General features: G+C 49.5%; 1 protein-coding gene across 5 annotated transcripts in view; it reads right to left on the bottom strand.

Annotated features, from left to right (window-relative positions):
• The window catches only part of NUGGC (nuclear GTPase, germinal center associated), a 1,337,967-nt gene that overhangs the window by 274,219 nt on the left and 1,050,919 nt on the right, over nucleotides 1-12,829 (bottom strand). For all 5 annotated transcript variants that reach the window (XM_085604518.1, XM_085604516.1, XM_085604517.1 and 2 more), the window contains one exon: nucleotides 8,887-9,020. In XM_085604518.1, coding sequence (XP_085460644.1) covers nucleotides 8,887-9,020 — 134 coding nt within the window. The remainder of the gene's footprint in view (nucleotides 1-8,886; nucleotides 9,021-12,829) is intronic.

Genomic DNA, 12,829 nt, shown 5'->3' with positions numbered 1-12,829 from the left:
CATCGTAGTCTCCTACCTCATCGTCGGCTTCTTCCCTGTGAAAAAGCTCTTCATCTACGTCTTCCGATCTGGAACCGTGCTCGGAAGCGGGGCTGGAGGGTATGTTTTCCACGCTTTCAACATCTTCGTCCTCGGTGCTGAAGATGTTGGTCGGGCCGGTGCCGGTGCCGCTTGCTGCGCTTCCAGTCTCGCGGCTCGTCGATTCCGGAGAGTCTTCTTGGATCTGAATCGGGCACAGGCCATACATTTGGATTCGTCGTGATCCGGTGAGAGGCATTTGTTCCACACCGGGTGGACATCGATATGTGGATATTTCGCGTGGCAAACAGGACACCGCTTGAATGGGGTCCTCGATTCCATCGTCGATGTAGGGTCGATGGTCGGATATAATGGATCCGAAAAAGTTGTTAAAGTCGCTAAACTAGCCAGTAAACTGTCGATACCGATCGGGAACAGTACCGACGAAAACTAAAGGCCTTTTGGCCTGAAAACTAAATTTTCCTAACTTGAGTCAATCTGAGGATGGAGAGGATGCCCATGCGCACTGTGGTCCAGGGGAGGAGTCACCTATCTCAGGATACTTCGAAGACTCTTCCAGGACAACAACGTGCAAACATCCGGACCCAACACTAGGCGGCGATCTATGCACAGATATGAATTCAGCAGCCCACATGCCTCGAACCTTCATATTTTATGAATAAATGAACTCACCTTCAGCTGCTGCTTCCTGTCGTTACTACAGTTACCTTATAACTGTGCTCTCAAAAATGCACTATGGGCAATTACTAATTAGTACAAGCAATGGCAACATCATATTAGTGCAAGAGGCGGAGAATGAAATATCTTTGAACTCAACAAGCCTGGTGTGTTGTGTACTGCGATAATTCACCCAAAACACCCTGTAAACAAGTGAACTTACAAACCTCAGATATTGATTTGACTTTTTGGAGATACAAAGAATAAAAGCCAGCTATCCTGAAATTAACACTTAATGCAGTTCCAGAATGCATGACACTCTGGTACTAACAACTGACAGCCAGGGGTAATCTAAAGATAAATGACTGCAACACAATCTAAGAGGTTACTGACAATAGTTTACAGGTAACTATGCAAAACCCCTGTCTCGTTCCCATTCTGAACTCGTGAACACTCAGCAGTACCCACTGCGTGACCAGAAACTGCTTCTAGAGCGGACAGGTTGGACCAGAGTCCAATGCACATGTCAGATCCGGCAGATCCCCAGCCTTGTGCACACGAGTCCCTTCGCCAGGTCACTTTTTTGGCCAAACACAGTAGATGGAACTTGCCTCTTGTGCTCTGTTCCTCTCTAGCAGAGAGATTTTCCCCGATATTTGTGTCATCTTTTTTACTCTTGTCGTCTTTTTTTACTGTTTTTTGTAAACTCTCCTGGTCTTCCCTCAGCTCAGGCAGTTTATGCATCTCACAACAGGTGTACAATCATGAGTTGCACACACACACTGTGGGTAGTCATCAAGACCCTTCCAGTTCCAAACCAGTTAGATAAAGGTGGTTCTCTTGCACTGGGGCCTTTTAGAACTTTACATTCAATGCAAGTATTCTTTCACACCAAGCTGGTCAGTCTCAGGTCAAACAAATGCAGCACGTAAGATATATGAACAAAAGCCCCACTGAGAGTTTCTCTTCTGCAGTTAAGAAGACATCTCTTGTATCCATAACTTCTTCCAGAATCTTACATGTTCAGAGTCTGTGCATCCATATGTAAACACAGGGTATCCGCCTAAAGCCAAAATGTTGTGCACACCAGAAGAGTTTGGTTATGTTAAAATAGCGCTCGAATCACCCGTGGGCATCTCGGCACTGCAGACAGTAGCAGGCAATCATTTACAAAAGAGATCTTATTGGAAAAGGGAGGCTTGGAACATTTTCCTAAATTGGCAATAATTCGAACAGGTACGAATATGCAATGGGAGTCTGTTCCAATAAAAAGGGGCCAGGTAAGAAAAAGTTAGCCCTCCGCATCTAGTCAGGCGGATGCGGGGGACACACAGCAGGGCTTTGCCTTTGGAGTCAACTTTACAGATACGCAACTTATCCTTCTCCAGCGCATGATCTTTTACAGATTCACAGGCTATTGGATTAGCAGGCAGTGGGTACCTGGGAGGTGTGTGAAAAGTTACATCAAAACACAGCAGATGTGTGACAATCTCAAAGCGACCACCCTGCAGATGTCAGCTTGTGATGGCAGACATGGGCAGCCGCACTCCCAGGCATTGGTCTCTCCAATATACAGCAAGATTGTTGCGGTCTACTATCTATGGGCCATATGAGAAAAGCATTTTTGCAGGGGTCGTTCTCGACCTCAAAAATGTTATCAAATCGCAGTTCATATTTGAGCTTCGATATCTCGACAGGGTGTGTTTTTGGCTTTCCAAATACACAGGTAAGTGTGGTAGGGCAGGGCGCCTAGGGGGCAGTCGACGGAATAGGTATTATTTATTTTAATAATAAATATTCCGTCGACTCCACCCCCCACCCCTCCGCCGCCCCACCGCGTTTATCTGTGCCGGCCACCGCTGATGTGATTTATTAAAGTTTTGCAACCGAATTCCAGTCGCAAAACATTAATACTTTATCAACTACTTCAAGAAGGTTGTAACATTTGCAAATGGAAAGTAGCTCCAAGAGTACCTCTTCCCCTTTGAGAATGGAAAAAATATATTTTAAGAGCAGGCAGTAGTCCCACAGACTACTACCTATTCTTAAAAAATGAAACTTGAAAGTTTTATTTTCCTTCTTTTAAACGCATCCATTTTTCTTTTATTAAAAAGCAATCACAGACGTAGTGGTCTGCTGACCACTGCCGGCCACCGTTCCTGTGATTCCTAATGGGCCACAATCTGCGACCTACCTCACTATTTAAAAGATGTAAGTTTTCTTACAGCAGGAATTGGAATTTCCAAATTGCGATTCGATTAGAATCGCTATTCTAGATTTTTGTGCATGTGATGCGGTCAATAGTTTCGCTGGCTACCACTTGTCCCTACCAGGGTAGGAAAATCTCAGGCAAACATGATTTGTGTGGAAATGAAGAACAAGTTACTCTCCTTTGGTAATGCTCTTTACGGTGAATACTGTATCTAACTGCAGTACTCCTCACCTTTAGAATTTCCCCAAGCGCCTAACTGGATCCCGAAGATTGTTTCAGCATAGCCTCTCCGCACCAGTAGGTGGCCTCAAGCGGCTCCACACGGACTTTGCTATGCTCTGGAAGTGACAAATGGAGTCGCATTTAGGCACGTCCTGGGCATGCCGACATCCGTTTCTCCATGGACATCGTCTACACCTTTGGATGATGAGTCCTCAAAAAAGGTTGATTACCTTTAGTAACTCTCTTTCTGGTGGATACAATAGCTACCATGGGGAGGTTCCTCTTTTAGGACATTGCCCTTCTATGTTTCGGCCCCCCAGGTCCTATTTGTGCCCTCCACTCCGTGCATTAAATGTAAATATTGATTAGATTTTCGTTCCTGGCCGCAGGGGCCAGCTTTTTTCATCTGTGGGCCAGTTGAAGCTCCTGAGGAGGGTGGGTGGGGCTTCGTAGACAAGCATGTTACTCACCATGCTCAGGGTCTCCAGTTACTCGCTCTTCATAGTTTGCACATCGAGTTGGAAGTCTGGCTTTCTGCGGCCAGTCTGACGTGCACTAGAGACCTCTCGCTGAGTGGGAAATCACGGCTGCAGCCACCTCTTCTACTCAGCGCTAACCTTGCTTGCCCAAGCCAATCTTGGCACTGCTCTCATGCTGTGTTGGTAACATAACAGCAAGAGAGCAGTTTCAGGATTGGCCCAAGAGACGCAGTTCTTAGGCCTCGCTCCCAGCGCAGGGGTGGGAGGTTTAGGTAACGGTCAGAGGAAATGACCAATAACTGTATGGCTTTATTATGAAGCCATGCAGTGATTGGCCCTTTCTGCTTTAAGGGCCTTGCTCTCTTAGTCTCTTCTCTCCAAGCACATTTGCCACTAGTACGGCTGCATTGCACACGAGCAAGCGGTGCGACTTGCAAAGAGGTGGAGGCAAGAGAAGGCGCGGTATCCATTCCTCCATCTAATTCTGACCTCGTTGTCAACCTAGGCTCTCTCACATGTTCCAGCCGGGCCTAGCCAAAAACAGCAGCGCACACTTCACGCGGTGGGAGTCAGAGTGGAGACTAAATAAATAGAAAATAAAGTGGTCAGTCAGTTAGTTAGTGGAGTGCTTTTTGGTTGTTTGAAGAAGAGTTTTGTAGTTTGTTTGCCTCGGTTCGGGTTCGCAATTGCAGCCTCACTAAATTGGCAGTGAATATTAATTTGAAAAACCGGGTGGCTCACTCACTCCACTGAATTACTACGGACATTTTTTGGTGAACGTGTGAAATAACGACTCATTTTAAACTCGTGATGTGTGTGCTAGCATACCCAGAAGCCGGGACAGAGGGAACTCAACACTGATCACGCTGCAGCTGAAAATGAATACTTCCTGCAGCCCGTGTAATGCCGCCTGGTGGCGATAACTCCGAAATGTTCCTTTGACTCCCCTTAATTTTGTTTAGAAGATGAAATCAGGGCCGAGTAATACTCAGAGTTTGTGTTTGGAAATGAGGAGACGGATCTGTCTGTTCCTTGCAAAAGAAGGCTGCCTGCCCTGCCGCTAGCTGAGAAGGGTCCGGAGAAAGAACTGGTAGCCGTCTTGCCGAAAGCGTTGGCACATGGGCAGCCTCTGCTTGCAGCTCTCCCTGGCACAGTGCCACAGTACTAGTGCTGTCAGCACTGCAGGTGCATTCAATACATGCCAGGACAGAGGTAGATTAGAAGCAAGACCCATTCTGTAATGCCAAAGGACAGGCCGGCTGGCCCCTCCCCAGGAATGTTGGAGCAGATCGATACCACGCAAGCAACAAGCGCGTATATCAACTCATCTGCTTGTTACGGACTGTGGCACCCCGCACCAAGTCTGACTATTCCTAGCGGGAGTGAGTGACTGACACCTTGTCTTCGGGGCTATATCAGTCGAGAGCTATGCCGCCACCATTGTATCCTGCGTCATGATTCACCCTCAAAAGGTATCCAGGAAAGCGCGATTCAAAAACATACAGTTTAATATCCTGCATCGAGCGTATCTCACACCGGATAAACTTCACCGTTTTTACCCCGATACGCAATTCCGGTGCCCCCGCTGTCAAGCACCAGAAGCAGACTTCAAACATATGTTTTGGACCTGCCCATCCATACAGCGGTATTGGGACAGGGTGCACCATGCACTCCGATCGACGACCAATCTCCTGAACATTTCCATGTGGGAGACGTGCGCTCTGGGGATATTCCAGAAAAAGAAAACCGCAAAAGTACAATGGAGGCTCGCATCCCTGGCCATTCTCTTAGCGAAAAGGAATACAGCTATGCATTGGAGAGCTCCTGCGGGGCCCTCGGAGGCAGCTTGGGCAGGAGCACTACTCAAATGGGGTGCAGCAGAGGAAGAGACACTACGAGAGGAAGAGGTAAAGGGCACCCGTAAACATCCAATATCCATATGTTGTTAATGTTAAGCCGAACTTTTTGAGCGCACGGCTACCCCAAAAGGGTGTCCCGGCGCTTTAGCAAAGAGGCCCAGAGAAACAGGAAACCAAAGGCAAACCTACTACAGTCACAGCGGATTACTTGGTAAAGAGCAGAGTCTTCAACTCCTTCCTGAAAGCCAGGAGGTTGTTCGCTTTCCGAAGGGAAAGTCGGAGCTCGTTCCACAAGCAGGCTGTCACGTATTGGAAGGAACGACCTCCCATCCGAACACGTTTGACCACAGGCACCTCCATTTTAGCCAGGTCCGCCGACCTCAGCAACCTCCGCGGCACATAGAAAGCAATACGCTTCCTCAGATAGTTAGGGCCAATCGCATGGAGGGCTTTAAATGCCAGAGTGAGGAGCTTAAATCTGATTCTCCCCGAAATTGGCAGCCAGTGCAGCCTAGCCAGGAGCGCAGAGGCGCTAGCTCTCCTGGGCAGCCCATAGATGGCTCTGGCCGCCGAATTCTGGACAATCTGCAGTCTGGATAACAGATACTTAGGTAGGCCTGCAAAGAGTGCATTAGCATAGTCCAGGCGGGAGCCCACAAGCGCCTGGACTACATTCCTACGATACTGCAGTGAGAGCAGAGGAAGAAATTTCCTAAGCATCTTGAGGATGCTGAAACATTTCCCTGCTAATCCCAGGATGTGTGGACGGAAGGATAGATCATCGTCAAACACCACTCCGAGATTTTTTACCTGAGAAGATGGTTTCTCTGGGGGGAACATGTCCTGGGGCCACCATGTCTTCCAGCCCGGATCAGGGGCACAGCCGAAAAAGAGCAGCTCAGATTTGTCTGAGTTGCATTTCAGGCTGTGCCGCTGAAACCACGCAAAGACTGCGCTCAGACAGTCCTTGATTCTGCCGCCGTTAAAGGCCTCTCCCTTCCTGCAGGTGAACAAGAGCTGGGTGTCATCAGCGTATGAGATGACCCGGGCCCCAAACGCCTCCGCTACCTCCGCTAGAGGGGCCATGTATATGTTGAAGATGGTGGGGCTCAGGATGGAACCTTGAGGCACCCCCACCTCCAGCGAAAGCATTTCGGCCGAGAACGGCGGAGCCCAGATCACCTGTCGGCGGTCGGCAAGAAAGGATTGAAACCAGTCCAGCACCGTCCCTCGCAGACCAATCTCCCTGAGTCTTGAGAGGAGACCTGCGTGTGGGACGGTGTCGAACGCCGCCGATAGGTCCAACATGACTAGCATAGCCTTTCCCCCATGATCGAGCGTCTCCCTGATGGCGTCGGTAACCTCTACCAGAGCCATCTCCGTGCTGTAATTCGCACGAAAGCCGGACTGGGAGTCATGCAGCAGTTTGTTGTTCTCAATAAAGGTGGTCAGAGTATGCTGAACATGTTTCTCCAACACCTTCGCCAGAGCAGGGAGGAGGGAGATTGGTCTATAGTTAGCGCATTGAAGGGGGTCGAGCAGAGGCTTCTTAATCAGCGGCAGAATGAGTGCGTGTTTCCATTGTCGTGGAACCACCCCTGAACTCAATGATAGATTAAGCAGGGGGTTCAGCAAGCTGTTCAACGCTGAGGCCACCTTGCCCAAGCATTTCGCCGGACAAGCATCCAGAGGCGAGCCAGATTGCAGCCGGGATAACAGCTCAAGCGATGTCTCACAGGACAGCTGGGGAAAGACGGATAGTAAAGGCCCAGATTCAGCCTGTGAGGGAGCTAAATAGGTCGACTTATCCCCCAACACAGCGTCAGCCGTTCGGGAATCCACAGATGGAAAAGTGTCCTGAATCTTTAAGATTTTAGTCACAAAAAAGTCGGCGAGCTGTTTGATCCATTCTTCCGTGTGTGAATGGACCGGGGTCCCTACTACAGGGTTGACAAACTCCTTCACATTATCGGCTTTGTCAATTCTCTGCTCAAGATAGTTCTTTTTGGCTGCGGCAATCTGTTTATAGTAAGACTTTATCGCGTCGCGGTATTTCGTTAGCTCCACAAGATCGTACTTGCGCCGCCACCGCCTTTCCAACTTTTTGCAGTCTTGTCGCATTGTACGTAAAGTGGAAGAGAACCAAGGAGCAGAATTAAGATGAGGTGCTGTTCTAGCAGGCTTCGATGGGGCCAGCTCCTCGAATCTTGCCTGCATCCAGTTCTGGACCAGGATTAGGTCGGTTTCCAAAACCCCTGTCAGTTGACACGGGTATTGGCAGAGAGCATCGGAGAGCATATCTGCTGTCACTAGGTGGTAGGCTCTAGATTGCCGGGACCCTTCCTTCAGAGCCCTTTGGCTAAGCTTAGATTCAAACACTAAGGCAAAGTTTATCAGATAATGATCTGACCAGAGGACCGGGAGTGGAGGGGACACCTCAATAGGCTTGGAGGAAAAGATCACATCTAATGTGTGGCCATTAACGTGAGTGGGGCTGAGGATAAAAGGGGCTAGCCCTAACATCGCCGTGATATCACGGAGTTTGGTAGCTTCAGCATCGGTTAGACAGTCCATGTGCAAATGGAATGGGCACAGCTCCTAATCCACTTCAAGCAGGAGCGCGCAGAAGGGGAAACACAGGAAATGACGCAGCCCGCGCCCCACACTCCCTCCCTTTTCCCCCGCCACTCAGGACCCAATGATAACGATAGCGGTACAATAGCCAAGTAGAAGAATCAACTAGGAGAGATGGGCGAAGCCCCCCGAATTTATCACTTGCCCTTACAACGGCCCGCTTTCTCCCTAGATCGCCTCAGGACACATCCAACGTGCCTGCACTCAGTCAACGCACCGCCCACCAGGACAGCTTATCCTTGCCCGCCCTACATCTACTCCCCCCCTCATGTTCCTCTTATTAATTTCCCTCCCCCTTTTAGTGTTTCCTTTATTTTTTGTTTACCGTTATTTCTCTCCTCCCCACAGTTCATAGTTAATTCCATCGGCAGTTCAAAAACCGATACACTAGTTAAACGGAATAGATGATTACATACGTCATGAGGGAAGAGCTACACGGACAGTAATGGGGAGAACGAGCTAACCCTAGCAAACACGTAACACACCGGTACAGTCGCAATGGCGTACACTACAGCCTATTGGAACAAACCAGTAGTAGATTTACGATCTTAGTAATGTCAAGAGGTTCCAGGGACTCGGCAACTAATGCAATCACCCTTTGTAAACAGGAATGATACCTTACAATGATGTAAAAAGTGGTTTGTCAATTATATATTTGATGTCCATTATGGAATGTTGTATGCAAAACCCTAATAAAAAATTCAAACAAAAAAATCCAAGATAGTCAAGGGTTACTAGTGGATAAGTAATACACCTTACTACGCAACCTTAGCCATAAACTTACCCGGAGAAGGCCGAGTTGCTCCATTAACTTATCGGCGGCACAGGCAAACATAGTAGACTTGTGGTGGCGTACATGGCCCAGCATGTGACCTTTCATTCTATTAAAGCTGCCAGGTCCTCTCTCTTGATCGCAAGCTATACAGGAAATAAGGAATAAAATTTAATATTATCATGTATACACAGGGAGTATGACATAAAGAAACATTGTACAACTGGTACAGAAGCAAACTTATATGAGCTACTAAAAGATGAAACCCTGTTATAATAGGTGCACGCTTTACAACATCACAGGAATCTCTTGCCAACCTTGGAATGTCAGACTCTGCGCCATCACTATATAATGCAAAGCACAGGCGGCTCAAGCCCCCCTTGCTGTTACGCTCCTCTGTCATTCCAGTTGTTTGAACAGGTCTCACACTAGTACAAACCCTGGGTAAGCAGCTCAAAAATATGGAGGTCCGGTCTCAATTGGGTCAAGATTGGAGTTGGTCTAATTGAAGAATGGTACACAGTGCCATGCCCTCCTACGTCAAGTGCCTCCTTGATGACATGAACCGACTCTGCAGACTGTCTTACTATTTGGGTAAAAAAATATATATTTTACCGGTCATAGACTGCTAGCAATTACTCCAGGGCATTCCATCATGTTCTTACCATGACTGTAGCATTACATATAAAATTAGTCTTCGACCCACCTCTAAAGGGACAGTCTAGCAGGACTGCTATGCCAGGTCTTCATCTGGAAATGAAAGGACTCGCCAATGTGTTTCGGCCACATTCACCATTTTATTTTGTTTTTATAACTCTTTTTATTAACTTTGCTCATGATCTCATTCAAATACATCAGTGTTTGTATGACATGAAGGTGAACAACATTGCATCATACCATCGTTGGCAAAAAAGGCAATACATTGGACTGATTACCCTTATACTCCATGACCAACCCCAATCCTGTGTGGCTCGGTCTTTCCTCCAAGGCCCCCATAATTTCTTCCATTTCTTGGCACAGCCCCTGGACTTGTAGATGGATTCCTCTGCTCTCTGACACCAGTCCAGGTTCCGCAGCCATTAGTCCCACTGTGGGGGCACCTGCGCCCCCCCCCCAGCAACTGGCTATGTTGCGTTTCGCCACGCCGGCTGCTATTGCCAGCCATACCTCATTGTATCTGGACCAGTCCGTGGCTCCTTTGATCATGAGTAGTAGCCAACCGGGCTCCACTGGGACCGGCGATCCCACCACTGTTGCCATCGTTTGTGCTACCCTGGTCTAGAAGGGCACAATTTCCGGACACTCCCAAAGGATATGGTAAAATGTGCCTTCCCCTTGGATCCCCTCACACACAGGGGAGATAGACTCTTTCCCCAGGAGAACAGGTGGGTTTGAGGATAATACACCCGATGCAGGAATTTTAATTGTACAAGGCGGAACCTGGTTTGAATTCGATTTCGCGAGGGCTTTGCAGGGCGTCCTGCCAATCCTCGTCGTCCAGGACTCCGACATCACCCTCCCACCTCTCCCACAGGGACACCAGTGGGTCAGGCATGTTATTTATTAGCTTGCGGTAAATAGTGGACGTGGGTTTCTCAAGAATGGGATCCAGGAGTAGCCTGTCCTCCATAGGGAAGTATTCCGGGAATGAGGTGTCAGTGTGTATGTGGGAGCGCGGGGCATGTGTAAGGCGCAAGTAATGATAATGTTGGGAGTCTTGTAGCGGATACTCTTTTAAGATAATCGAAGGATCAGGGGGCACTCCCTTTCCATACATTGCCCAAGCACTTAATCCCAATCAGTTTCCATCCCTTGAAGCCGGTTAATCTTGTCACCTCCGATAGCTGATTTCCAAGCCAAAGTGGGGTCCAACCCGTCAGGGAGCCCGCCCATTCAAGGAATTTATTGGCCTCCCTCCAGCACTGAAGCACAACCCCTGTGTGTGAGGGTAGATCCCTGCGCTGTCGCCGGGCATATAGAAGCGGTTCGCAGTTGCCTCCTGGCATGACATGTCTATCGACTCTGTAAGCTGGTTCCGAACCCGGCGCATACACCCAGTCGTTGACCACCTGCAGCTAGGACGCCCAGTTGGACGTCTGGGAGGGCCAGCCCCCCATCATACACCCCTCTTGTGAGCTTCTGCAATGCTATGCTCGGGTTACCAACCTCCCAAACCAGCGTCCACAGTACCTGGGATATGCGCCTGAACACCCTGCCCGGGATCGGATATGGTGTGTTTTGTAGGATATATAGCAGTCGCGGCAGAGCCAACATCTTGAACAACGCAGCCCACCCCATAAGGGAGAGAGGCAGGGATCGCTAGTGGTTCACGTCCGATCCCAGTCGTGCCAGGTGGGGCTCGAGATTTTTGGCAAAGAACTCTGCCTTATCTCTGATGATGAAAACCCCCAAGTATTTGAACCCATCACTCACGACTGAGGCAGGACACCTCGTCAGAATGCGTGGGGGGAGGGGGTTAGGGGGGCCCCAAGAGTGGATAAATCAATGACATGGCCCAGTTAAACGTATATCCTGAATAGCTGTCAAACAGTTCAAAGAGATGAAGCGCCTGCGCTATTGAGTTGTAGGGTCTGGTCATATAAAGTACAAGGTCATCCGCGTATAAGGATATACCCCTCCGAATCCAGTGAGCCAGCAGCTCGAGGGCCAAAGCGAAGAGGAGGGGGGACAGGGGGCACCCCTGCCTGGTGCCCCTGCGCAGGGGGAATACTCGAGACATCGCACCATTAACTCTCACCCTCGCAACCGGCTGTTTGTACAGCAGTCGTACCCAGCCACAAAACACCGGTCCGAAGCCCAGTCGCTGAAGAACCATAAAAAAATAAGGCCATTTGATGCGGTCGAAGGCCATTAAGGCGTCCAGGGCCATCAATGCTGTTTGAGTACTGCCCACGTCTTCCGTCATGTAAAGGAACCCATAATGCCGCCGTAGATTGTGTCGAGTGCTCCTGTGAGGCATGAACCCTGACTGATCGACATGTATCAGGTCCGGCAGTACAGAGAGCAGTATCGTCGCTAGGGCCTTAGCCAAGACCTTGGCCTCCACATTAAGAAGCGAGATGGGCCGATAGGATGAGCATTGGTCAGCCGGTTTCCCAGCCTTATGAATTACCACAATAGTGGCCTCCCACCTTTTGTGCTTCGAGGAACATCTGTCTGAGAGGGTCAATAACAACATTTGCCTGCCTCTTGTATATTTCCACAGGGAGCCCATTAGGTCCCTGTGCCTTACCGGCCTGAAGAGAGTTAAGGGCTTCCCCAAGTTCTAATCCTGTGAGTTCAGCCTCTAGGCGATCTTTTTGCTCCTCGGACAGTGTGGGCAGCGCAAAGTCCCCCAGGAACTCCGCACAATCCTGCTCCGTCCTGGTGCATACCGGGGTGTAGACCTTCTCGTAGTAGGAAGCAAAGGCCTCTGCTATATCCATACCGGTGGACGCCAGGGTCCCCGTCTCATCCCATACTTCGGCCACCCAGGAGCGCTCCGTATACCGGCGTTCGAGCCACGCCAATAGTTTCATACTTTCATCCCCTGCATCGTATATCCGATGTTGCGTGGCAAGGGAGTAGGCCCGCGCTTCGCCCTCCGCCATGTTCCTTTTGCTTGAGGGCTATTTGATGGCTGCGGTCTAGCGAGGGCGTCTCACCGGCACCCCGCTCCAGGGATTCAATTTCGTTTTTTAACTGCTTGATCTGCATTGACTCTTCCTTTTTCTGGGCGTCAATCAATGCTTTGGCCTGGCCTCTCAGGACCGTCTTGTAGGCTTCCCACAAGGTGAGCTGGGAGTCGACTGAGCCCCGGGTCTCAGCAAAGTATTGTTGGGAGCCCTACCTGAGCTTATCGCTTATTGAGTCGTCTTTGAGGTGCCATGGGTCTATCCTAGGGAAGACCGTCCTGGTGGTCACCGCACCCTTAAGAATGACGCTGACCGGGGAA

This window comes from Triturus cristatus, chromosome 5_1, assembly GCF_964204655.1.
Source record: "Triturus cristatus chromosome 5_1, aTriCri1.1, whole genome shotgun sequence".
Classification (NCBI taxonomy): domain Eukaryota; kingdom Metazoa; phylum Chordata; class Amphibia; order Caudata; family Salamandridae; genus Triturus; species Triturus cristatus.
This window is presented reverse-complemented; position numbering and strand designations above follow the sequence as displayed.